Below are 26,386 nucleotides of genomic sequence, written 5' to 3'. Positions count from 1 at the left end.
AAACGAACACAATTAAAAGATCTCTAGACAAAGAAGATTCGAAAAAAATTCCGTTCCCCATTAATTAACAAATTAATTTTTAATTAAAAGGTAATTATTCTCCAGAATCTCATAATTCTGTCACTCTCTCTCTCCTCTTTCTGATTCGGCATAAATACATCACCACCATCATATCACGACTTCTCAAAACGAACCCCACACCCTCTCCCACCTGGACCCCCGAAGTCGCCGCCATGGCCCGCAGATCCGTGCAACTCCTCCGCCACCTCCTCACGAAAGCAACCGCCCCAACCCTCTCCTCCACCTCCAACCCAACCCGATCCGTAACCTACATGCCCCGCCCTGGAGACGGCGCCCCTCGCGCCGTAACACTAATCCCCGGCGACGGAATCGGTCCTCTCGTCACCAACGCCGTCGAGCAGGTCATGGACGCAATGCATGCGCCAATCTACTTCGAGACCTTCGAGGTCCACGGCGACATGCCGAAGGTTCCGGATGAGGTGATGGAGTCGATCAAGAAGAACAAGGTGTGCTTGAAGGGCGGGCTGGCGACGCCCATGGGCGGCGGCGTGAGCTCTCTCAATTTGCAGCTGAGGAGGGAGCTCGATCTCTACGCCTCCCTCGTCAACTGCTTCAATCTGCCGGGGCTGGTGACGAAGCACGAGAATGTCGATATTGTCGTGATCAGGGAGAATACTGAGGGCGAGTACTCTGGGCTCGAACACGAGGTCATTCCTGGCGTCGTTGAAAGCCTTAAGGTATCATCAAATCACTGGGATTTTTGCATTTTTGCATTTTTAATTCAATTATATTTTTGGGTTTTGTTGTTATTTGATTATTTGATTGAATTTTGTCGTTTTCTAGTTTAATTACCTATGTTTAACACTAATTGGGAATGTAATCATGATTAATATATAATGTGAGGCATGTAACTTGACACATGTTTGGCAAATGGTAGTGAGTAAAATTATACTCTCCTGTGACTGATTGTTGGTATTGCACCACCAACCTGTGTGGGCCCCTCCCACATTGTGGAACAATTGGAAAGACTGTTGCTTGACACTATCCTAGCTTAGGATTGTTATCCATCTCCGACATATATCTTCATGTCAGTGTCTCACTCATCATGTGACGCTCAATTTTGTCTCGCGTCATAGTACTATTATAGGACCTCCTCTCACAATGTGTGCGGAGCCAACATGCGTTCTTGATGGGTTTATTACTATTTGTAAATGCCCTTTAAATTTCTAGCCATTTTGAAGGGATTTTCTTGGTATCCCCTCCATACTGCATAGTCGGGGATATATTCGTCACTTATACTTACTCTTGTGCTAGGTGATCACAAAGTTCTGCTCGGAGCGTATTGCTAGATATGCGTTTGAGTATGCTTACCTAAACAACAGAAAGAAGGTGACTGCTGTGCACAAAGCAAACATTATGAAGCTTGCAGATGGTCTTTTCTTGGAGTCTTGTCGTGAGGTCGCCACAAACTATCCTAGCGTTGCGTATAATGAAATCATTGTCGACAACTGCTGCATGCAGCTTGTTTCGAAGCCTGAGCAATTTGATGTCATGGTATGCCAATTACATTCATTCAATTGTTAATCTGTTTTATTTTATGCTGCATATCTATGCTATTATTCACTGGAAAGCAGGGCCTTCAGTTACCGGAGCACTTTTCAGACTCCATGGTGCCTCAGAAATGAGGCATCTGTTGTGAGGTTTAGAAGTTCCGTTGTTATATCATAGACAAAAACTACGATTTTGCATGTTACCGCATTCTTTCTGTTAAGTACTTGATTGTAATAAAACATTGTCCCGTGTGGATTCTTGTGGGAAAATGATGCCTGTTTTGAATTACAGAAAGTACGGAGTGGGTTTCGCTTTAGAAATGAAGGTGGGAAAATTTAGAGCGAACCACTTCGGGAGGAGTAAAATTAATATTCATGTGTGAATTTTCTTTCTAATTTTGACAGATTCTTGTTTTTTAACAGATCTTCTAGATTGAAATATCTCGGTTTTGTCTTTGAAATCAAAGAGGCGAGACTGTTTTTCGTGGCTAAAGCGTGCTGATTTTGATTTTGCAGGTGACACCGAATCTTTATGGCAATCTTGTTGCCAATACAGCAGCTGGTCTTGCTGGTGGCACTGGAGTTATGCCAGGAGGTGAGGTCTTCTTTTAAATTGCCTGCCCTAATGACCTCTCAAATGACAGAATTATAGGGAATATAAACCCATCCATATGTTCTGCAATGTTTTGCTTGGTGAGTATTAGGCTATTATCGATGATGGTTGTGGTCTTTTGGTTGCAGGCAATGTTGGGGCTGATCATGCTATTTTCGAGCAAGGCGCTTCAGCAGGAAATGTTGGAAATCAGAGAATAATGGACCTAAAGAAAGCAAACCCAGTGGCCCTCCTTCTCTCCTCCGCCATGATGTTGAGACATCTGCAATTTCCATCATTTTCTGATCGACTAGAAACCGCAGTGAAACGAGTAATATTGGAGGGTAAGTGCAGGACAAAGGACCTTGGAGGACAGAGCACAACCCAAGAGGTTGTTGATGCGGTCATTGCTGCCTTAGATAGTTAGATTGACAGAGAAGAGAAGATAAGGTATCCATTCTTCAGCCACCGTTCATCGCCCCATATCATTTTTTCAATTTGGCACGGAAAGTGTTTACCTGCCATAAATTTTGAAACCTTTTAACATAATTCTTTGATTTCCTCCTCTAAATATTTCACAAGTTTTGTTTCATAATAATTTTGAAAGATAAACACCGATTCTGGTGTTTTTAATACAAAGTTCCGATCTATCGTGTTTATTCTCAATCATCTGTGTCCATGCTTGTACTTCCCTCTTTGCAAATACAATTGCAGTTCTCAGATAACCAACTATATGCGAACTTCTGCCATACACACGCAGCTCCAAGGCATGAAAACTGAAAGGGCAACAATAGATACATATTAGTGTTGTGTTGAGACAGGTACTCGCTACGCTGATGGCAGAACCTCCGGCGAATACCTTCCACTAAGACTGCTATCATCGTTGGATACACTGGCGTGCCAACGGTGGCACTGCTTGGACTCGCCTCGGTCTTGTTCAAGCCCCCACCATATCCACATTCATCAGCCTGACAACGATGCAGATACCGCCTTTATCGGCATCTCTTCTTGCGATTTGAATTCATCTCTCGCCTCGCCAGTTCTAGTCATCTCTTCTGATTCATCATTATCTTCTTCTTTAGTGATTCTTTGCTGAGCATTGCTTGGTGAAAGGTGAGCGAGTGCTTAACATTGAATTAGGCAGTGAACTGAGCTCCGGAGGGCAAAAAAGTAAATAAATAAACAACTAAAAAGAAGGGGGAACAATGGGCTCTTCTAGTCATCTTGTTGGGTTCACCGAGATTGGGTACCCAAAAAATTTTAATTGGGCGAAATTTTCAACCATCATAAAGTAACATTGGAAATTTCTCAAGAAAAAATAATTTTACCATATAAAATTTCGTATGATTTAAAATTACAAAGGTGTGGGATAAGGAATTTGAAGTGTGTGAATATAATCTCTCGGATGAAAATTACCAAACCCCCTAACCATTGCCCAAATCCGAACAAGAAGTGAAAAGGTTGAAATGAAATGTGGCAAAGGTGCCTAGCACTCTCCGCCCAAAAAAAAAAAAAAAAAAAAGGGGTTATTTTTTCACACGCGACTAGTATTTTAGACTGTTGTGGCACTGAAATTATGCATTGGTTGCAAGAGAATCACTTCTTGTAAAGGCAGTACATTTTAGACGATGATGTTACTGAAGTATGCACTAGTTGCAAGAGAGAATCTCTCCTTGTAAAAGCACAACAATAAAGAATTAGGACTTACACTTAAGTTATAACCATAGGGGACAGACTGTTTGTGCATTTGTATAAGAAATAATTAAGTTCTGCCGTGATCGTTTGCCTCATTACATGGCTCCCCGGACAGTCATTTTCGATGACATACCAAAAACCGCAACCGGAAAGGTTCAAAGTTTTATTCTGAGAGAAAAAGCAAAGGCATTGGGCAGCCTCTCTTGAACAAAGTTGTAACAAGTGTCACTGAAAGGTATCTTTTCGTCACCTTATTGCATGTAAGCAAGGCAAATCTACATAAAACCGAACACTACCATTGCATCTTTCGTCTATGCTTAAGTTCCTCTACGGAAGCTACAACACCATTCCATACGTGTTGAAGATTATATCAAGGGACTGGGAGTCTGGGAATTAGCTCAAGTGGTGGCATGTGCAGGATGTCGATCCAGATCGAGGCGGATAATGTAGGGATAGAAGACGGAACCACAGTAGAGGTACTTTCCAATCTTGATTCCACTTGTAATGAGAAACAACTCAGGATCAGAGTAATGAGCAATCGGCTCCCCATCCAAATTCACAACAAATACGCCAGCATTCTTCTCCAAATGTGGCCAGCCTCCTGCATACCGCTTCACGATCGCTAGGACTTTCCGAATAAAGGGATATCGAAGTGCTAGATCCCAGTATGGTTTAACATCCTGCCAATTTGTCATAGAAAAATGTCAAGAATAAAATGCATCCAAGAATTTGTGGTCGAAATTTACAGACCGGGATTTGTCTAGCAATAAAACATTTACTCAAACGATACCCTATTCATTACTAACAGATTGATGTGATTCTTCAAAATATAAAGAAGAAGAAATCTTACCGTGGCCAGTGCAATCCAGTAGTGGCCTTCTCCATCATATCTGATATTATCAGGCGTGCCCGGTAACTGGTCGATAAAGTTTTCTACACTCCCTTTTTTACTGCCTTGAAGGTAATATTTCCTACACCTTCTCCTGCAATATTAACCACGTAGCATAGTCTAAAACTTTGTCACATATACTTAAACAGAAAACAACTTGATTTTCGCACTCCCCTTTTCTTGCCCTGCACTTTTCATTCTTTCTTTTAGCTATAGATTGAATATACATGGAGGCATAAAACGTTTGAGAATGTGAGAATCACTACCGATAAAAAGCGTAAGTCTGAAAACATACATGACAGTTTCGCAGAAGATGACATAGTTTTGATCTGGAGAGACTGCAACTCCATTAGCAAAGTACAGGTTGCGAACGAGCACTTTGGTCTCTTTGGTCAGCGGATTGTAGCTCAGAAATCTACCGTAGGGTCTACCTTCCAAAATGTCCAAAATGAACTCATCCAAGCTGTATTTGTATGAAGCATCTGTGAAATAAATCATACCATCTTCTGCTACATCTACACAATCTGTCAGCTTGAATTTTACACCCTCGGCCTCATCTGTCAGCAGTTCAATTATTCCCTCCTCACTTATCTTCAGTAGCCCCTGATAAAAACCCAAAAAAAAAAAGTTAAAGTTTGTTGATGGAAACTGATTTTCGAACTCTTTTTGTCCTCTCACTACTTTTCCTTTGTAACCCTTCGATTGAATCAATAAAAATAGAAGGAAAAAAAAAAAAAAATCAAGGAACGAAAATAAGATGAGGGGTTCAAGTGAAAACAAGCATGAAAATCACTACATTTGGTATAACATGTACTCAAGAAATACAAACTTGTCATCAAAGTTTCACAAATTCAATTACATTTCTTAACTGAGTGTGTTATTTAACTTATTTTGTGATTCAACAGCAGCTTATACTAAGTGCGAGCATTATCTCTTTACGTACACGCTCTAAATTCCTATGTAGGACTTCCAAACTTCGATATCATGTTGGTAATTTGTTGATGAGAATAATAATACGTTATCTATGATGTATCAATAGCCTGCTTCTTTAATAAAGAACAAATGTCCGCTTTATAGCTCGCCTAACTATACTCTCTAGTTCATGAAATTTCAACCATTCATCCAATTATGACTTATGTTTTCTTTAAAAATATTTTTGACAGAATTCAAATGTTAGCACCTGTTAGGTTTCTCATGGTATTGGACAGTTCATTGATGTATAATGATGCAGTTACATATACACATTTGGGACTTGGTATTTACAACAGAATCCTAAGTTCAAAGAACATACAACGAACCTACCCTAATACATAGGAGAAACCTAACCGGTGCATCAATGAACCATCCAATTATGGCTTTTCTACATCAAACTTTTTCTAATATTCGGTAAGAGGTACTTATCTACTCGGGTTATATCTAGTAAGTCATACCACGTGTATTTACAAAACAAAGTTTTCCTTCTATCCAATGTTCTAAATACGTATTGTGTGAGTCTGTGAGAGCTGTATATTAAATCAATATTTAGGTTACCAGTTCATGTCACCGTCTATTATGATGTTGTACATCAAATATCATAATACAAAGTGAAGAAACAATAAAAAAATATACTCTTCATTTATATTATGATACATGACATACCGATGTTAAGGCAAAGATGGCCATGTCAAATCTTGGTTAGGCCATCTCTAACCAAATCGGCCAAAGGATTATAGGTCAAAACATAGCCCGTTTTGACACAAAACTCATCTCTAATGGAGGGCAAGGCAATAAGAAGAATTGGGACCCACCAGGCCAAAATATAGCCAAATGGTCAAAGGGCTAAGCAAACATAGCCAGCCAGCAAGCCCTGAAAGTTAGGCCCAACTGTGCTGCTAGCTGACGTCATGTAGCATTGTTTTTTTAAAGACAAAATTTAAAATTCTAATTTTTTCCTATAAATATCTAAGTCATTTTTATACTAGTTCTCACATCATTTTCACCATTCCATACTATTTTACCTCATTTTAATGTTTAAGTTGTCTACATGCAAGTAAAATTAAATATTTAATAACATAAAACTTAAAACAACATTTAGTGACAAGTGACCCTCTAAATATGTCTAGAGACTTTATTTTAGAGTTAATCTTAGTTTACTATCCTAAAGTTTTTTGGTTTTTAACATTTGGTACATGAAATTTTTTTCGTCATAGTCTAGTACCTAAAGTCATAATTCTGGGACACTTTCATATATTCGTTAAGTTTTCCGTGAGAACCTCCGTTAATTGTTGCCCACATAAACAATGACTGGATGCCACGTGTTAATATGGGCCCATGTGAAAATTAAAAAATTGAAAATTTTTTTTCTACCCACCCGTTTCGTACCTCACTCTCCCTACCGAAGATGATCTCTTTCCCTCCCCACCCCTTCCCTCCCATCTCTCCTCTACAACCCACACCCACCTTCCCTTCTCTCCTCTGCAACATGCACCCACCCTCCCTTCTCTCCTCTATAATCGCACCCATCCTTCCCGCACACCCAACCCAACAAAATGTCGAGGAGAGAAAAGAATCGAAGCACCAAGGCAAGGTAGCCACCAGGTATTGATGCCGCTGCCGGAGTCCAATGACGTGGCGACGAAGGCTAGGAATGCTTAAGAATCGTTTAGGAATTGCGAATTTATCCAAATTAAGTATTTGGGTCAACAGGATTTTTGATATATTTTAGAAATTGGAAGGAGGGAGGGGGCAGTGAGGTAGGAAATGGGTGGATAAAAAAAAAAGGTCTTTTTTTTTTTTTTTTTCCTTTCAATTTTAAATTTTCATGTGAGCTCATATTGACACGTGACACTTAGTCATTATTCACGTGAACGCTACGTCATCAATTCATAGAGGTTCTGACGAAAAATTTAACCAATGTATGAAAGTATCACAGAATTATGACTTTAGGTACCAAATTAGGACGAAAAAAACTTCAAGTCCAAATGTTGAAAATCAATAAACATCAAGATAGTAAACTAAAATTAATCTTCTATTTTAATATAGTAGTTTAATTCAATTAATTGATAAAATTAAAGAACAAATTTCAAATAATAAATTGTTGAGGGGGACTAAAAAAATAGCACTCTTCAGTTGTAGATTGAATATAAATATGGCCTGATAGGGTTTATTAAAAAATAATTTCTTAGGCCATCTCTAACCGAGGGCTGGCCAGATGGCTTATTTTAGCCCTATGGCCCTCCAAGATATTAACATTTTAATGAACAGTAAAATAACATATTTGCCTTCATCTCTAACTGAGGGCTGGCCAGATGGCTTATTTTAGCCTTATGGTCCTCCAAGATATTAACATTTTAATGAACAGTACATGACCATATTTGCCTCTATCTCCAACCGAGGGCCAAAGGGCTATAGGGCTCGTTTTAGCCCTGTCACAAAAAACAGTCTCCAACCTAGGGCCAAAGGACCATAGGGCCAAACATAATTTATTATTTAAAAACTACCATTTGAATTCAAATCCAACAGTGGAAGATTATCAGCGAACCTACAAGAGGGTGGAGTCGAGAAAATTTGGATTCCATCATGATGTCTTGCATCATATTACACAATATGATAGTGAAGGATGAGCGAGATGAGTATATTGATGGAGAGTTCGATGACGACCAAGAAAATCCAAATAGGTCAAGAAGGGCTTGTGCAAAAATATATGATGGGCCTAATTTGCTCTTCAATTCAAGAACTAGTAGTATCTATATAAATGAATACATGAGGAGCTATAGAATGATACGTTCTCGTGCCACAAACAAGTACCTACAATAAGATCTTGTTGCACATCTTTGGGCCAAAAGAAGCATGGAGTAGGTTTATGTTTTATGTCGTTAAATGTTTTTAAAAATGTTGTTTAAGTTTCATGTTGTTAAATGTTTTTTTTTTATGTTATTTAATATTCTTTTATATTGTCACATCCCGGCCCGGGGCGGATCACTTCCCGGGCCCGCTCCACCACCGTAGCACGATATTGTCCGCTTTGGGCTTACCATTCCCTCACGGTTTTGTTTTTGGGAACTCACAAGCAACTTCCCAGTGGGTCACCCATCCTGGGATTGCTCTTGCGCACTACTCGCTTAACTTCGGAGTTCCTACGGAACCCGAAGCCAGTGAGCTCCCAAAAGGCCTCGTGCTAGGTAGAGATGGAATATACATATAAGGATCAGTCCCCTGGGCGATGTGGGATGTTACAATCCACCCCCCTTAGGGGCCCGACGTCCTCGTCGGCACATTTCCGGCCAGGGATAGGCTCTGATACCAAATTGTCACATCCCGGCCCGGGGCGGATCACTTCCCGGGCCCGCTCCACCACCGTAGCACGATATTGTCCGCTTTGGGCTTACCATTCCCTCACGGTTTTGTTTTTGGGAACTCACAAGCAACTTCCCAGTGGGTCACCCATCCTGGGATTGCTCTTGCGCACTACTCGCTTAACTTCGGAGTTCCTACGGAACCCGAAGCCAGTGAGCTCCCAAAATGCCTCGTGCTAGGTAGAGATGGAATATACATATAACGATCAGTCCCCTGGGCGATGTGGGATGTTACAATCCACCCCCCTTAAGGGCCCGACGTCCTCGTCGGCACATTTCCGGCCAGGGATAGGCTCTGATACCAAATTGTCACATCCCGGCCCCGGGCGGATCACTTCCCGGGCCCGCTCCACCACCGTAGCACGATATTGTCCGTTTTGGGCTTACCATTCCCTCACGGTTTTGTTTTTGGGAACTCACAAGCAACTTCCCAGTGGGTCACCCATCCTGGGATTGCTCTTGCGCACTACTCGCTTAACTTCGGAGTTCCTACGGAACCCGAAGCCAGTGAGCTCCCAAAAGACCTCGTGCTAGGTAGAGATGGAATATACATATAACGATCAGTCCCCTGGGCGATGTGGGATGTTACATATATTGTTTAATGTTGTTTCATGTTACTTAATTTAATTTAATGTTGTATAATGGCTTAGGAAGTTATATAAAAAAATAGAATTTAAAAAAATATATATGAAACAAATTTTGTAAAATAGAAGTTATAGGAAAAAAATAGAATTAAAAAAAATGAAACAAATTTTGTGAAATAGAAATTATAGGGAAAAAATGAAATTTAAAAAAAAAATATGAAACAAATTTTGTAAAATAGAAGTTATAGGGAAAAAAATTAAAAATATTAAACAAATTTTGTGAAATAGAAGTTATAGCAAAAAATAGAATTTAAAAAAAAAATAGGAAAGAAATTTTGTAAAATAGAAGTTATAGGAAAAAAAATACGAAACAAATTTTGTAAATAAAAAAATAAAACTGTAAAAAAAAAAAATTCAAAAATAACGGCTAGCTGATATCAGCTAGTCGTTGGATTCAAAATTTTCTTTAAATAATCATATCAGTTATAACCGACAGAAACATATTTATATTAAATATACTCCTATCGATTATATCCGACAGGATTGCTCTAATTTTCTGGTTAGCCCTTTGGTCCTTTTAAATTCCGTGAAGCTCACGAGCCTTCTGACCTAACCTTCTGTTGAAGACAATTTTCGCACTATTTTTTACCCTTTAGATCCTTTGATTAGAGATGACCTTACAAAACTATAATTTAGAAGGAGGCTAAACGAAGTCGTTCGATTGGAAATGACCTTACGTTTTCAGTAGGGCTGGAAAAAAATCCCAAAAATCCCAAACCAAACCGAAAAAATCCCGATCCCAAACCAAAAAAATCCCAAACCAAAATTCCCGAAATTTTCGGTATGTAATCCCGAACCAAACCGAAAATTTCGGTATGGGATTCGGTATTCCATCTCCATTTTTTCGGTATTCCCATACCGAATTGAAATAAATATATATATATATAATTTTTTTTATTATAAGAGAATTATTTCAACCGTTCATTGTTTTAGATTTAATCTGTATATATATATATATATACAATTACCAACAAGAAGGGAGCAACCACAAGCATCAACAAGATCAAGGGGACGAAGGGGCCGAAGAGGCCAACAATATTTATAGACTTTAAGCTTTGCTTTTTAGCTTTTGGTTTGTAACTTAATTATTGAAACTTTGGCTCATAACTAATTTTTTTGATTTTGGGTTTGTTACTTTATTTATAAACCTTGGCTTGTAACTACTATTTTTGCTTTTGAGTTTGTTACTTTATTTATTACTTTATAATATGTCAAGTTTTAGCCCAAAAACATAATATGTCAAATTTTAGTCCAAAAGCCCAAAAACATTTCGGGATTCCCGATTTGTCCCGAAATCCCGAAATAATTTCGGGATTCCCGAAAATTGGGATTCCCGAAAATTTGGTTTAGGATTGGGATTGAATTTGGGATTCTCAAAAATTTCGGTTTGGGAATCGGGACAATGGTTTTGGTATGGGATCCCATACCGAACCACCCTAGTTTTCAGTTTACATATCCATGTGTATGTAGAAATTGACAACATAAACATTCGAACAAAATCAGAGTACTTTATTGCTGACCACAAAAAAATGTGCTGTGAATTAGGATCAGGCTGACCTTTTCCGTGTCAGCCACGTAAACCTCCTTGTCATCGCCGTGAGCAAGTCCGAGCGGTCTCCCGCCGGTGAAAACCCAGTTCTCCACCACCGAGTCAGCAGCCGAATCGTTCAGCGTGACTCGCTTAACCCACCCGTCAGCACATCCGGTATAAATAAGTCCCGACTTCGGATCGTAAGCCACGTCTTCCGGTGCCACTAAAGCCCCGGCACCCACAAACTCCGACCCTTTGAGAATATGAGCATTACGCTTGGGAGCAGCTGCGACTGGTTGAGTCAACTCGTGAAGCGGCAGAGGAGCTGGGTTGAGCGTGTCGAGTTGGTAAATGAGTAGGGCTATTGCTACTGGAGCTAGTACCGAGAAGATGAGAAGAGTTGAGTGCCATGAAGGAGTTTTTCTTGTGGGAGTGGGATGAGTGTCGTCGGAGGCTTGGGCTGGGGAAGTGGAGTGCATTGCTCAGTGACTCAGTGAGGTTTGGTAACTCGGTCTAGAAGGATCTATCTATCTATCAGAGCAGGTAGGTATGTATTTAATTGCGATTTTCTTTTTGAGTAACTAGTTTCAGGCAACTAGTCTCGACGCATATTTTATTATTTTTGTTTTGATCAAATGATAATTTTATTAAATTAAATGTTAGATCAATTAACGATTAAATTTGAACCCTTATCGACAAAAGCTCAATGCATTTTTATCTCTGTGGTAAAATGTCACTTGCGTCAAATATTTCATTATTGGATTTCGGACTTTTTAAGTACTTAGTTACGTGTACGCCTCGAATACATATTCAATCTTACTTTATCAAATATCTTAAATTGATTGACTAGGATCGCAGCCTGCAAGACAAATTCAACCGTTAGATATGAGTTGATTGTGATTGCCATATATATAGTAACCATAATTTTTCAAAGCAATTTATCCGAATTTTAGTTTAATACTAGCAAATTGTATCCGCGTGTTGCTGCTGGTTTGAAACATGGTTGAAGACGTTGAAAATGTGTCAAATTGTACCATGTGTTTGGGTGTACATTATGTTATTCAATATTTGAGCTTCCAATTTAGTACATTTACATCTTTAATATCCAATAAACAAAGAAAATGATTTGCATCACATATTTAAGAATATATAGATTGCCCACATACAAGTGCTATCATAGGTAATTACATGAAAAAAGATGCAGTAGTAATATACCTACTAGCATCATTTATAATCTGGTTAACTAATATGATGCAAGAGTCTTGCTTTTCTCAGCACCCAAGTTCCCAAGGAACAATCTGCTTGCGGATAATCATGTCAGCATCCACAATCACAACCTCATCAACTTGAAAGCAAATTGAACTGGTTTGTTAATACCTGCAAAATTAGCATCTTAACTAAAACAATCAATAATTTATGCATTAATGAAAGCAAACTTCTTCCATCTAATTCAAACCATCAAATTAAATGAAGAACTGAATCCAACCCAGAATTTAAAATTCAAACTTTGTACATAATTAAGAAAAAAAAAATCTTTTTTCTTAAGCTGACCAGTTGCCTGTTGTACCTGCTCATGGTAGTAACCTCAAAAGTGGGAGCCAAAAGCATCATTTTGTACTTATTATTGTCTCTTCTGCTTCCTATTTGTAAAGTCCATAAGGCTGAAATCAGAATTCCTTCAATAAATGTTCTAAATTTTGCGATTCGAATGGACACATTTTTTAATTAACAAACCAAGATATTAGTAGTGGGTACTGATAGTTAAACTTAGCAATAAAAAAAAAAAAAACTAAAATAAAAGCAAGAAAACTAAAAATTGAAGATTGATAGGATCTACAAATGCTCATTCCACCTTCACCTTGATCATCTTCTCGAGGGTTGAAGGTACAGTTTGATCTAACACCTGATTTTGTCAAATTCAATAAACCAACTCATGAACAAGAACATGTAAAATTTAAAAATAAATCAAAAGAAAGGAAAAACTGAATTTCTAGAGACAGAGATTGAACCTAGAAGGTCTCATGGTCAATGTTGAGATGGTTGAGACGATGAATCAAGCTGGGCGAAGTGGGCTGTGGAGATGGTGAGAGGAAGCTCGCTAGGGTAATGGTAAGGTGAGCGAGGAAACAATCAGTACTTAACCAACATTAATTAGCAAGGTTTACATTGTTATATTGAATATCTGATATTTCAAAGAAACAATGATATAACTGCTTTTCCAGAATCATTAGTGCATGACTGAAAGCTTGAAAAGGCAACATGACTCAAAGTTTGAAAATTGTATTTGCTGCTATTCTAATTAAGAGTTGTACATAGCAATGATCTAATCGTAGATATTACAATTTCAATGGAAGTTGCAGCAATGGAATTTATATTTTGTCTTGCAGGGAGAAATAAAAAATTTTAACCCCTAAATATACTCTCACTGTTTTACATCTTATCCCTATTCGAATATATATATATATATATACACACACACACATATATTATAGTTTTAGATCAATCAAACTTCAAAGACTGATAGAAATCCGTATATGCTTGAGATGCTAAATCAACACACAAAACACACAATTACCAGTGAGAGAAACAATAGCAAAACATACCAGTAGCAAACACATCCTTCTGCGATGAAGCCAGGCGAGCAGCTGAATCGACGACGAAGAAACAGATCAATCAATCTGCAATTACCCACTTTGAATTGGAGATTAAGTTAAAAAAAAAAAAAATTACCCACAAATCATCTACATATTCATAATTATGTATGAAAAGTAGAAATTCGAAAAGCAAAAATTAAATCACTTACATGGCAGGTCTTCCGCAAGAATAGCATTTCTGCAAAACCCAAAATAATATTAATCAGAGAGTAACACTGAAAATAAATAAAAATAAAAATAATTGAAATTTTTAGACCTTCAAGTTTCAAGGTTTTTACTCTGGAATCCAGGCAAAACCCAGATCAAATTCTAAATGGGTTTATCAAAAATTAACACTGAAAATAAATCAAAAACACAAAAAAAATTTGAAATTTTCGTACCTCAAGTTTCTGGAAGGGTAGGAGTCAAAAACCTCGAAAACAATCTGTGCGTGCTCAAATCAAATCAGCCACAACTTGATCTAATTGCAGCCACGAGAGTGAAATCCGACTTCCAGTTGCTGCACCTCCTAGCTTCCTTCTGCTGCAACTCAAATTTGGTAGAACAAAAGTCTCAACAGATCGAACTCAAAAATTAAAGAACGAAAAGAAAAGGTGCGGAATTTACTCGAACCCACAAATTGAAATTAATTGCAGCATAATCAGGCTAAAGATTCAAAATTCACGACGCAACAAGCTGAATTAAACACAAAATCAAGGTCCTTTCAGAAACATAAGCGAAGGCGAAAATCTGAAACCTTTCGAAAGCGCAGAAATAGAGAGAAAAAAGAATTGGGGGAAAAGTTGGGAGATTTACCAGAGCGGTGTAGGTGAAGGCGCCGAGAGGAGGCGATCGGCAAGGCGGATTGAAGCTCGAAGGGCCGAGCTTCGACTCTCCGGCAGTGGTGAGATCTAGGGTTTTTCCCCAGAGAGAGAGGGAAACCTTGATTGGGAAAATAGGGAGAGAAATAGATACCTTGATTTGAAGAGAAATGGTGAAGCCCTAAATCGAGCTGCTTGGCGCAGAGAAGAGTGAGGCGAAAGAGGGAGATGGGGAGAGCCGCAGTCAAACAAAAGGCAGAGAAGAAATGGAGCGGAACAACCACCGATGACAGACGCATGGTTACCAAGGGCAGAATCGTCCTTGCACTGTGGAAAAGTTAAAAGAAAACGTTGAGGAAAAAAATTTGGAGGGCATTTTCGCTATTTTACTGTTAATAAACAGTAACGCTGAGTTTTGTTTTTGCATATATGAACTAGAACCTGTACCCGCGCGATTATGGAGATTAAAAATTATATAAAAGATTATGAAACTGCAATCTTTATAAATAATGTTCGAGTCAAAAATTGATTTACAAACGCTAATGCAACCAAAGCAATTCATTCGCAACTTATAAATTAAGTTTTTAATCCTGAGGTTTTTTACTGTACAAATACTAAACACAATAGACTATGTTCTTGGTTATTATACAATTTATACAAAGAACATTATCAAATGTCTTGCTATTTACATACAGAATGGTCAGCCTGCTATTCCCCATTGGATATGAAGGAACACTGTTCTTGTTTGTACAATGGATGAGAATATTGTTCAGTACAGCACCAAATGTTTCTTTCTTGGAGCAACAGCATGTTATTAGGAAATGTTAAGAGATAAATAAATAAACCTCTCACCTAGCTATAAGTGCTAATTTGGCACAGTTGAAATTATAAAAAAAGCAATTATGAAAAAAAGTTGGGGGTGTAAAATGTGTTTGATAAATGTAAAAATAAGCTCTTCTTTTCAAAGTTCCAACTAAAATAAATAGAAAAAGGGAACCAGCATTTTGCTGCTTCTCAAAACCTGCTTTTTTTTAAAGTAGGCGGATGAATAGTAAAGTTTAATGAAACTTTTTAAAACCCAATTATACCATCTTCGTTTCTCCTTCTCGCTCCCTTCATCGTATCAGATCTTCGAATCCAATTGTTCAAGAGGACGAATCGAGTCCGGCTTCGCGAGGAATTCAAGGCCACCGGCGATTATGTTATTGGGGAGGATGATCTTATGAAGATTTCTGCTTTACGGGAACTGTTCCAAGGGTGAAACGCTTGCGATCTAAAGGGCTAGAGCATAGGCAAAGCTACAAAGGGACATGAGGGGCAACGCGCCCCTCCCCTCACCTGAAATGAAGCCCAGGTGCCCCTCTGGTCTCATTGGATAATCTACCCCTTCCGAATCAGCCACAAAATCGGAAAGCAGGATGCCTGGTGGGACTAGGAAGGACTAGGAAAAGGTATGCAAGTCTGAGCAGGGGCTAGGCAGGCGTACATGAAGATGCCGGAATCGCATTTTTTCTTTCTTTTTTTTTGCATAGTCGAGCGCAAGGAAGAAGATGACTTTGGTCTCATTTTAATTGCACGATTCCATTTGAGATGGAGAATGAAGATAAAAATATAAATAAATATAAAACAAAGATAAACGAGAGAGATGGAAGCTAAAATTATAAATAAAAAAATAAAATAAAGATAAATGATGAAGATTGAAGATGAAATTTATAAATAAGAAAAATTAATATATCACATTTAACATTATACTTTTTTAGTCATTTAACATAATCACAGCAATTTTACATAAAAGTTTACCAAAAACTTGAACAATGATTTTTTTGTTAAAAGCACTTTTACAATAAAAGTTTACAAATTACTCAACTGCTTTATTTTACAACTGATTATTTTTAAAGCACAACAAAAGCTGTATTTTTTTTTTAAAACACAGCAATACTAAACTAACCCTAAGTCCGGTGCATTCTTTCTTATGCTGGCCTCTCAACAGTTGGAACCACGATTTCCTAAAGCCAAAAACAAAACCCCCAAAATCACAATAACAAAATTTAAACAAAAGACCCATTCATAAATTAAAATTTACACTCCTAAATACAAAATATTAAAAGCAGAGAATTACCCACAGCCTTTGAGAGTGATTTCCATTATCACGGGCAGCTTTATCGACATATTCAAATTGATCAAAAGTCAGAACAAATATAATATAAGAAAGATTGAAAAAAAACCCAACATAAAGTTTCACTATGTAAACTGGTCTACGTGATAACACTGATTTATTAAAAACGATTCAGATGAATTATAAATTTTTTTGGTAAAAATGAATTATAAATTGTAACAATTCAAAAATCCAAGGGCAGCAAACAAAAATTCCAAAAGGACAAATCCCCAACACTTAAAAGCTAAAAAAAATCCATAAATCCCTAAAAACCTAGATCTCATCAACAAAAGGCAAACCTGCAACAGCTGGAAAAACTTACTCAAAATCACTTGCTTCGTTTTAAAAGCCAAAAAAATAAATAAAATAACTATTCATATCTGCAAAGAACATCTAATAGAAATTGAGAAAAACAAAGCAAAGCAATTAAAACAGTGTTATAATATAAATAGAGAAGAAACAAAACAAAGAGAGTTTAGAGATTTTTATTTGGTATATATATTATTTCTCATCGATATTTTATCCAAATTATTATATAAAATAATGAATTGCTAATAAGTCCTTGTAAAGAATCCATTACTTTATCTGTAAAGACCGCATTATGTTAGTAATGGATTAGCATTTAAACGGTGTTGTATACATAAATCTACCGAATGCATGATTAGTAGCATGAACTAAAACAACATGGTTTGACAGTTAAAATGGTCAGCCAAATTATATGTGAAAAAATGCTACCTAAGTAAAATGAAGATTCATCATTTGATTGTAATTCAACATAAATTACAGAAATGCTGTATAAGGCAATTAATAAAAATATTAAAAGAAAAAATAAACAGAGATTCACCAAATCCAATTTTCAATCACTTAAAATTATACAATTGCAGTTCCTAAAACAAGAAATAATTTGCAGAAAGAAAATTGGAAAATTCGAACTTGATAACAGTCTACCTTAAGAAACCCCATTACCAAGTAACATCAACAACAACATTGAGTCATAATTTGGAGAATATATATGGTGGACAAATTTAACAACTCTAGTACTGTTTACAAAGCTTCAACCAATACAACAAAAATCAAATCAATATATACCTACATATCTCCAATCCTAATTGTACCCTCATGCCCTGCAATGTCTTGGGGGGTGATTCTTGCCTGACATCCAAACAAAACAAAATTTGTAATTTTAGTTTCCAACACATTTAACCTCCACAACACACAAAAAATCAAAACTCTCATCAATAGAAAATGAAAAGGAGAACTTGAAATTATATACCTAAAGCACAAATGGTTTGCAAACGCGTAGACTGAGATGAGTGCCAGACTTGCTTCAAGGCGCCTAAGGACTTGTGCCTTCATTTCCTCTGTGGGTTAGGGTGAATACAACCAGCGGACATGATGAATCCTTGAATAGTCGTCCCTCTGCTAACCAAAAAGAAGCCACTGATGTAGATAAAAAACAGGAACTTTAACCAAAATCTCCCCGTATTATTCACTTTAACGAAAAACCACATTTTTACACTAAAAAGTTAATTCTGGTGTTATTCACTTTACCTTTTATTTTGTCCTTATCGTTAAAACTCAAAGTTTCCAAGTTCTTTTTATTAGTTTTCATATAAAAAAACAACATGGTGGAAGGTTCCCAGGAGAGATTTGGCAAGTTGGGCAGGGATGGAGATGGAAAAGGAGAAGACAACACGTCCCAAATTGGAAAAAAAAAAATGTGTGAGAGAGAAGGAGAGAGCGAGAGACGAACCTTATTCCCTTGCAGAGGCTAGGGTTCTGGGCTTGAGAGAGAGCTCGAGATATCTGTGGAAGCAAATGGAAGAGTTCTACTTTTCCACCTATCTTCCTTTCCCAGATGAGATGAGAGGGAGGGGGACAGATGGAGCCCTTACATTTTTTTAATCTTATTTTTTTTGTCAAAGAATCTCACTTTATAGAAAAATTAATGAAAAGAAATTGAAAACATTGATAAATAGTATTATAATTAATTTTTTAATATAAAAAAATAATTTTTTTATTAAACTAAATAGTATCGAGAAATTTTCATTAAAAGTTCCCTTACTTTATCCCTTTAGTTGTACAAAGCAGGCAATAAGAACCGAATCCAATACTGACGATAAACACGAGGCCAAGAAGGACAAAACAGACTTTTTCCTGTAGCAAAGTGTGAACATTACGGCAACCAAAGCAGAAACCTTTCATTGTTGATGAATAGTGCACCCTCTCACATGATGAACAGTGCTAATCTGCTGAGTTTTAGTAGATATAAATTTTAAATTTGAATATAAGAGGACAAACACGATAATTAAAGTCTGCAGGTCTATTTAATAATTTCTGGATATAGAAATGTAGAACTTCAGTTATGGTCTACTATTTATGTCATGCATGGTCTTCTTAACATTGCCTGTATGGATATAATCTATTATTGTCAAATTATCAAAACAAAATTGACAAAACTAAATGGTTTATTCACATCAACAACTTTGTTAGATAAACTAAATTTTAAATCAAATTTAGTAAATTAAATAATATGATTGTTAACGATTGAATTGTTAATTTTTTTTTTCTTTTGAAAAAAAATACATTAGTAAATTTCATTTCCTCAAAAGGTGTCATACATTCGTTTCACAATCATAAACCAAGGCAAAATTACATAAACCAAACACTACCATTGCATCTATAGTCTATGCTTAAGTTTCTCTAGTGAAGCTACAATACCATTCCGTACGTGTTGAAGATTATACCAAGGGGCTAGGTATTAGCTCATGTGGTGGCATGTGCAGGATGTTGATCCAGATCGAGGCGGATAATGTAGGGATAGACGACGGAACCGCAGTAGAGGTACTTTCCAATCTTGATCCCACTTGTAATGAGAATTAACTCAGGATCAGAGTAGTGAGCAATCGGCTCACCATCCAAATTCACAACAAATACGCCCGCATTCTTCTCCAAATGTGGCCTGCCTCCTGCATACCGCTTCACGATCGCTAGGACTTTCCGAATAAAAGGATATCGAAGTGCTAGATCCCAGTATGGTTTAACATCCTGGCAATTTGTCATAGAAAAATGACAGGAATATGCATCCAAGAATTTGTGGTCGAAATTTACAGACCGGGATTTGTCTAGCAATAGAACATTTACTTGAGCGATACTCTATTCATTACTAACAGATTGATGTGATTTTTCAAAAAATAAAGAAGAAATCTTACCGTGGCCAGTGCAATCCAGTAATGGCCTTCTCCATCATATCTGATATTATCAGGCATGCCCGGTAAATGGTCGATAAAGTTTTCTACACCCCCTTTTTTAGTGCCTTCCAGGTAATATTTCCTACACCTTCTCCTGCAATATTAACCACATAGCATAATCTAAAACTTTGTCACATATACTTAAATAGGATACAACGTGATTTTCGCACCCCCCTTTTCTTGCCTTGCGCTTTTCATTCTTTCTTTTAGCTATAGATTGAATATACATAAAAGCATAAAACGTTTGAGAATGTGAGAATCACTACCGATAAAAAGTGTAAGTCTGAAAACATACATGACAGTTTCGCAGAAGATGACATAGTTTTGATCTGGAGAGACTGCAACTCCATTAGCAAAGTACAGGTTGCGAACGAGCACTTTGGTCTCTTTGGTCATCGGATTGTAGCTCAGAAATCTACCGTAGGGTCTACCTTCCAAAATGTCCAACATGAACTCATCCAAGCTGTATTTGTATGAAGCATCTGTGAAATAAATCATACCATCTTCTGCTACATCTACAAAATCTGTTAGCTTGAATTTTACACCCTCGGCCTCATCTGCCAGCAGTTCGATTATTCCCTCCTCACTTATCTTCAGTAGCCCCTGATAAACACCCAAAAAAAAGAGTAAAATTTTGTTGATGGAAAATGAGTGGTTCTCTCAGTACTTTTCCTCTGTAGCCCTTGGATTGAATAAATAAAAAAATAAAAAAACAAAGAACTGAAATAAGATGAGGGGTTCAGGCGAAAACGAGAGTGAAAATCACTACATTGGTAAAGTGACAGGATGATCCCACTAACATATAACATGTACTCAAGAAATACAAACTTATCATCAAAGTTTCACAAATTCAATTACATTTCTTAATTGAGTATGTTATTCAACTTATTTTGTGATTCACAACGTCTTATACTCAGTGCAAGCATTATCTCTTTACGTAAACCTTGATTACGTTTTCAGTTCACGTGTCCATGTGTACGTGAAAATTGACAACATAAACATACGAACAAAATCAGAATATACTTTATTGCTAAACACAAAAAAAGTGCTGTGAATTAGGATCAGGCTGACCTTATCGGTGTCAGCCACGTAAACCTCCTTGTCAGCGCCGTGAGCAATTCCGAGCGGTCTCCCGCCTGTGAACACCCAGTTCTCCACCACCGAGTCAGCAGCCGACTCGTTCAGCGTGACTCGCTTAACCCACCCGTCAGCACATCCCGTATAAATAAGTCCCGTCTTCGGATCGTAAGCCACGTCTTCCGGTGCCACCAAAGCCCCGACACCCACAAACTCCGACCCTTTGAGCATATGAGCATTACGCTTCGGAGCAGCTGCGACTGGCTGAGTCAACTCGTGAAGTGGCAGGGAAGCTGGGTCGAGCGTGTCGAGTCGGTAAATGAGTAGGGCTATTGCTACTGGAGCCAGTACTAAGAAGATGAGAAAAGGTGAGTGCCATGGCGTTTTTCTTGTGGGAGTGGGATGAGAGTCGTCGGAAGCTTGGGCTGGAGAAGGGGAGTGCATTGCTTAGTGACTCAGTGAGGTTTGGTAACTCGGTCTAGAGAGATCTATGTATCTATCAGAGTAAGTAGGTTATATATAATTACGATTTTCTTTTTGAGTAACTAGTTTCAGGCACAAATATCTTAAATTGGTTAACTGGGATCGCGGCCTGCATGATAAATTTAACCGTTAAATATGAGTTGATTGTGATTGCCGTATATGGTATTCATAATTTTTCAAAGCAATTTATCCGAATTTAGTTTAATATTTTAAATTTGAATATAAGAGGACAAACACGATAATTTAAGTCTGCAGGTCTATTTAATAATTTCTGGACATAGAAATGTAGACCTTCGAGGATATGAAAATGAATGAGGTTCCCCCTCGAATTCTCTTGGATCTTAAAGAATTTTCAAATTATGTATGTTTGTAGTTAAAAATTATTTTAAACATTTTTATTTAAAATTAAATGTAAATAGTATTTGATAAAAATTAATCGTACGATTTACGATTAACCGATACAATTTAAGAATTCTCAAATCCTTACAAAGAAGATCTGAAGAGTAAAAAAAATCCGGAGAGAGAGGATCCTCATTCTATGAAAATTCCTATGGTTGCAGTTATGGTCTATTATTTATGTCATGCACGTGGGAGGTGGGACCAATCTAAAAATTTACTCTTACTGAAAAACGATTTGGATTCCATTCGGGTTGGAATTGTGTTCATATTATCGTTATTCATTGTGCATCATGCGGTAAAAAATTATTTAACTTTTTTATTTAAAATTAAATACAAATAGTACTTGACAAAAACTAACACATGATGTACGATGAACGACTATAATATAGAGATCTTTAAGATTCTCACAAAATGAATCCAAAGAGGATCTTTTCTAAAAAAACAAAATCGGCAAAACCAAATGGCTTATCACATCAATACCCCTTGAAACTCAATTTCATACTCAATTTGTCTCATGAAACTCATCTCAATTGGTGACTACTTGGTTAAAAATGAGAAACAACTCCTGCTACTAGACAATCACAGATGAACACGTGTCTAATCTGTGATTAAAAAATCAATTACTTGGACATGTGTTCATCTGTGATTGGCCAACAGCAGGAGTTGCTGCTCATTGTTCAACAGCCAAGTTTTGTTCATTTCAATTATATTGGGCTTTTTAGCCAAAATGATCATTGAGATTTGCATAATTCATCGCTTTAATCATTGAGATTTGAAATCAATAGAATTAGACCCTGATTTTGTCAACCATCAATCATTTTGATCATTCCTTAAAAAACTCCATCAAATAAGAATAAAATTACCAAAATACTCTTAGTTTTTATCAAATCATTTTTTGGAAACTCTGAACGCGTGCATGCAGGCCTCACACATGCATGTTCATCATGCAAGTGAGACATTTTTTAATATATTTGAAACACATATATAATGTTTGCCGAATAAATGATATGGATTGGGGGAGTTATTGATCATGCAATTAACACAGTTTTTAAATCTGGTTAGGTAATATTTCTAACTCGTTGACACTTGAAATGCCGTATTGGCTTCTTCAAGTGTATTTTCTTCTTTACTAGCCTTCATGCACGCGCTCACGCATGTATAAAAGATATTTTTTGAATCATGACATGCTACGCGCGATCTACATGTTTTTAAATCATGTTATATGAAAAGTCAAATATTCGAAGTAAATGAATAATCTTAGATCATGCTAAAAGAAACACCTCATAAATCAATTAAAGCAGCTGAATTCATATAATAAAATCAATCTCTATAGAATTTACATTAAGAATAGAGAAAATAATATTTAATAAACAATTAATTGAATCACATTATTGTTAACCCATTGTGAGGCAAAGTGACACGTCTCGATCCCAATATTCCCTGAATACCAAGATAGGCACGTGTTGGCGGACACCCAAGGATGACGAAAGCCATTTATTGAATGCAAATGCAGAGAAAAAGGAATAAATAGGACTTATAAATTTAAATATAATTAATATGCAAATGAGGAATGAGTTCAAAGCATACAACTAACTAGAATACTAAAAGAAATAAATAAAAGATTAAATGAATAAAAGAATGGGTCCTACACCGAGAGGACTAGAAGGTATCGATGCAGAAGTGCTTTGATGCCGGGATTGTACGCCTCGATTCTAATTCCTAAATGGGGCGCAAAACAAACATGAGTAGACTAAGTTGATATAGATATAATAAAATAGTTATTAACTTACTAACCCCCAGGTTTTATGAAAACACATATATCATGATAAAAAAAAAGTTTTCCGAAACCTAACATGCCGTGCAATGTCTCAAAACATATATCATATATATCGTAATCACTAGTGAATGTCCAATATCCCTCCAGGCCCCATGCCAGCTCCTTGTCTCTGAGCAAATAGTGAGAGGAAAATTACCCCCAGGCCCCATGCCAGCTCCCCATTCCTATGTTAATAGCTAGAGGAAACACATTTTAAGCCTTATGCCAACACCATAATTGTCGCTTGGGACGGACCAAAATCTATCCCTCGTCCCGTAGCAGAATTAGGAACACTAGGTAAGTACAAAACCATTGAACATACATATATTTGAAAAACAACTTCATAGTATAAAGTCATCCATCATCTATACTATAAAGAGGTATTCTAAACATGTCCTAAATATCATATCGTCATCTATCAGATATTCTATAAGAACACAGGTTATAGGAAAAATAGTAATAATTCAAAATAACCTCAGTAAGCATGTTATCTCAAAGCATTTCATAGAACATAATTGTTAAATCATGCTTTTCCATGTATGCATTTCTACTATTAAAACATGCATTTTCAGAAGGGGTTCACTCACATATGCTTAGCCGCCGAAGAGCCACGCAAACTAGCAAACACAGAATCGTCACAATATATACACCTAAGCACATAAAGGGATCCAATTAATAAAACTATATAATAGCAATTGAATTTGGGAAAATGGACGTCAAAAACGAATTCAAGACGTCGAATTACCCTACGAAGGATCCCGGTTAAATTTCGTAAACGTCAACATAAGAATATTCCACATATAGGGTTTGTGCCGGCTAGGGTATAGGATTCTAGACTTGGGTTACAAGGATTTGGGTCATGGGGGTATACGGCTTAAAACCTAGAAAAGGTTTTGGGTTTAAAAGGTTAAAGGGTTTTGGGTTTTGAAAGGTTAAAGGGTTTAGTTAAATGGGTGGGCTGGGCTTAGTTGGGTTTAGGGCTTTAGGGAAATAGGTTTAGGATTTGGTATTATACGGTCTGGAGGCCCGGTTTGGTGTGGCCAAAAACCTTTGTCCAAAGGGTTTAGGGTTTAATGTGCACGGGCCTAAGGCCCTAAAGGGAAATGGCCCAAAGGCCTTTAAATTAACAAAATAATTAGAAATAAAAAAAAATAAAAAGGTTGGGTTGGGCAGCCCAGGGTTTTGGACTTGACAGGAACGGCCCGAAGGGCCTGGGTTTGGTGGGTCACTGGACCTCAAGAAGAAGGAGGTCGAATTTCAGCTGGAAAACTGAACAAATCTTAAACGTTAATAAATTTGCCAATACTCAACGAAATCGAGTGATTCAAAAACAAAAATCATAATTCTCGAAGAGATGAAGAGAATGGTACCTTGCACGACGTCTAACTCGCATTGGTTTTGCCGGAAAATGCCTCGAAAGCTGCGGAGGTTGCTGGAAACTGGTTAAGATTCAAATGAGTATAGCTTCTTCAATACTCAATGAAATTGGGTGAAACGAAAAAGGAAAGTTGTAGTATTCAGCTAGACAAAGGGATTGATACCTTGCACGCTGACCATATCGCTGTGGTTTGGTCAGAAATTGCCTCGAAAGAAGCTGTGCTCGTTAGAAAACTGAGGAAGTTTTCCCCTGTGAGGTTCCTACGTCTAAACATCGATAACACTTCTTAAAACCACTTCCCAACGTATACTAAGACATGATCTACAACTTTTGAACGAGGTTCAAGGCTTACCCTTGCCGGAAGAAGAGGAAACTCGTCGGAGAACTTCGGTGAACAATGTAGGTCGAGAGAAAGGAAGGGTTCCGGGTGTTCTCTTAAGATTCTAAGCTCACTAGGGTGTTAATGGAGATATTAATGTTGTTGTGGTGTTGTTTGTTGGTGAGAAAAGCCCTCGGAGGGGGTTGAGATAAAGAGAGTCGAGAGGGAGTGATAAGGGAGAATGAGGGAGAAGAGAGAACTAATATCGTTTACTAATCTATAATCAAATTGAGAGGAATTGGATTGAGGAAGAATTGAAATGAGGTGGAATCAGAATTAGATTCCTATTGAAGTTGTTTACTAAAACTGTCTGAAATCGAAGTAGGAATGATGTTGAGTACATATAAGTTGTTTACTGATTCACTTCAATCAGAATGGTTGATTACTATATTGCCCTTACATAAATAAATTATTTTCATACTAATTTATTTAATTAAATTCGTAAAATAAATTTCATATATATAAGCATATATAAATAGGTTTTATTTATTTATTAAAAGATGGCAAGAATGATATTGAGTCCATATAAGTTGTTTACTAAGTCACTTCAATCGGAATGAAAACTAAGTTGATGACTAAATTGCCCTTACATAAATAAATTATTTTCATACTAATTAATTAAATTTATATAATAAAATTATCTATATAAAAATATATAAATAGGTTATTTATTTATTTATTAAAAATGACATAATGAGTGTCAAACGAAGGGCAGTGTTGAGATAATAAGAAACAAGT

At 37.0% G+C, this 26,386-nt stretch overlaps 3 protein-coding genes across 4 annotated transcripts; 1 reads left to right on the top strand and 2 right to left on the bottom strand.

The window, feature by feature from the left end:
• The first annotated feature begins 168 nt into the window (after positions 1 to 168).
• LOC103936554 (isocitrate dehydrogenase [NAD] regulatory subunit 1, mitochondrial-like) lies at positions 169 to 2,829 on the top strand. 2 transcript variants are annotated; one of them, XM_048575654.1, is made up of 4 exons: positions 169 to 758; positions 1,348 to 1,575; positions 2,088 to 2,166; positions 2,313 to 2,829. In XM_048575654.1, the coding sequence occupies exons 1-4, from the start codon at positions 234 to 236 to the stop codon at positions 2,588 to 2,590; spliced, it is 1,110 nt and encodes a 369-aa protein (XP_048431611.1). In that variant the 5' UTR covers positions 169 to 233; the 3' UTR covers positions 2,591 to 2,829. The 2 variants fall into 2 exon arrangements, with proteins under 2 accessions (XP_048431611.1, XP_048431610.1); XM_048575653.1 differs by having other exon boundaries at positions 171 to 758; positions 1,336 to 1,575.
• A 1,171-nt stretch (positions 2,830 to 4,000) lies between these two features.
• Positions 4,001 to 11,815, bottom strand: LOC103936537 (protein STRICTOSIDINE SYNTHASE-LIKE 7). Its single transcript, XM_009346388.3, has 4 exons — positions 11,283 to 11,815; positions 5,043 to 5,350; positions 4,709 to 4,841; positions 4,001 to 4,538 (listed from the first exon to the last, which is right to left on the bottom strand). The coding sequence occupies exons 1-4, from the start codon at positions 11,733 to 11,735 to the stop codon at positions 4,257 to 4,259; spliced, it is 1,176 nt and encodes a 391-aa protein (XP_009344663.2). The 5' UTR covers positions 11,736 to 11,815; the 3' UTR covers positions 4,001 to 4,256.
• Positions 11,816 to 12,275: 460 nt separating this feature from the next.
• Positions 12,276 to 21,794, bottom strand: LOC103936536 (protein STRICTOSIDINE SYNTHASE-LIKE 5-like). Its single transcript, XM_009346386.3, has 14 exons — positions 21,188 to 21,794; positions 20,412 to 20,719; positions 20,078 to 20,210; positions 18,619 to 19,913; positions 18,139 to 18,284; positions 17,955 to 18,017; positions 16,830 to 16,867; positions 14,291 to 14,432; positions 14,060 to 14,088; positions 13,860 to 13,934; positions 13,266 to 13,354; positions 13,115 to 13,159; positions 12,824 to 12,896; positions 12,276 to 12,633 (listed from the first exon to the last, which is right to left on the bottom strand). Exons 1-4 carry the CDS (start codon positions 21,635 to 21,637, stop codon positions 19,632 to 19,634), a joined length of 1,173 nt encoding a protein of 390 aa, XP_009344661.2. The 5' UTR covers positions 21,638 to 21,794; the 3' UTR covers positions 12,276 to 12,633; positions 12,824 to 12,896; positions 13,115 to 13,159; positions 13,266 to 13,354; positions 13,860 to 13,934; positions 14,060 to 14,088; positions 14,291 to 14,432; positions 16,830 to 16,867; positions 17,955 to 18,017; positions 18,139 to 18,284; positions 18,619 to 19,631.
• Between the last annotated feature and the right edge of the window lie 4,592 nt (positions 21,795 to 26,386).

Source organism: the organism of the source record quoted next, unplaced genomic scaffold, assembly GCF_019419815.1.
Source record: "Pyrus x bretschneideri cultivar Hongxiangsu unplaced genomic scaffold, Pyrus_bretschneideri_v1 Contig8, whole genome shotgun sequence".
NCBI lineage: Eukaryota > Viridiplantae > Streptophyta > Magnoliopsida > Rosales > Rosaceae > Pyrus > Pyrus x bretschneideri.
The sequence above is the reverse complement of the archived record's forward strand: the minus strand, read 5'-3'. Positions and strand labels throughout refer to the sequence as shown.

Bases quoted from the DNA above. Each gene is read 5' to 3' on its own strand.
- LOC103936554 (XM_048575653.1), top strand. From the start codon at position 234: ATGGCCCGCAGATCCGTGCAACTCCTCCGCCACCTCCTCACGAAAGCA. The intron at 1,576-2,087 runs GTATGCCAATTA...TTGATTTTGCAG, and splicing joins CTGAGCAATTTGATGTCATG to GTGACACCGAATCTTTATGG. The intron at 2,167-2,312 runs GTGAGGTCTTCT...TTTTGGTTGCAG, and splicing joins CACTGGAGTTATGCCAGGAG to GCAATGTTGGGGCTGATCAT.
- LOC103936537 (XM_009346388.3), bottom strand. From the start codon at position 11,735: ATGCACTCCACTTCCCCAGCCCAAGCCTCCGACGACACTCATCCCACT. The intron at 4,842-5,042 runs GTATGTTTTCAG...TTAATATTGCAG, and splicing joins ATCTTCTGCGAAACTGTCAT to GAGAAGGTGTAGGAAATATT. The intron at 4,539-4,708 runs GTAAGATTTCTT...ACAAATTGGCAG, and splicing joins ACTGGATTGCACTGGCCACG to GATGTTAAACCATACTGGGA.
- LOC103936536 (XM_009346386.3), bottom strand. From the start codon at position 21,637: ATGCACTCCCCTTCTCCAGCCCAAGCTTCCGACGACTCTCATCCCACT. The intron at 20,720-21,187 runs GTCAGCCTGATC...GGTGTTTATCAG, and splicing joins ACGTGGCTGACACCGATAAG to GGGCTACTGAAGATAAGTGA. The intron at 19,914-20,077 runs GTAAGATTTCTT...ACAAATTGCCAG, and splicing joins ACTGGATTGCACTGGCCACG to GATGTTAAACCATACTGGGA.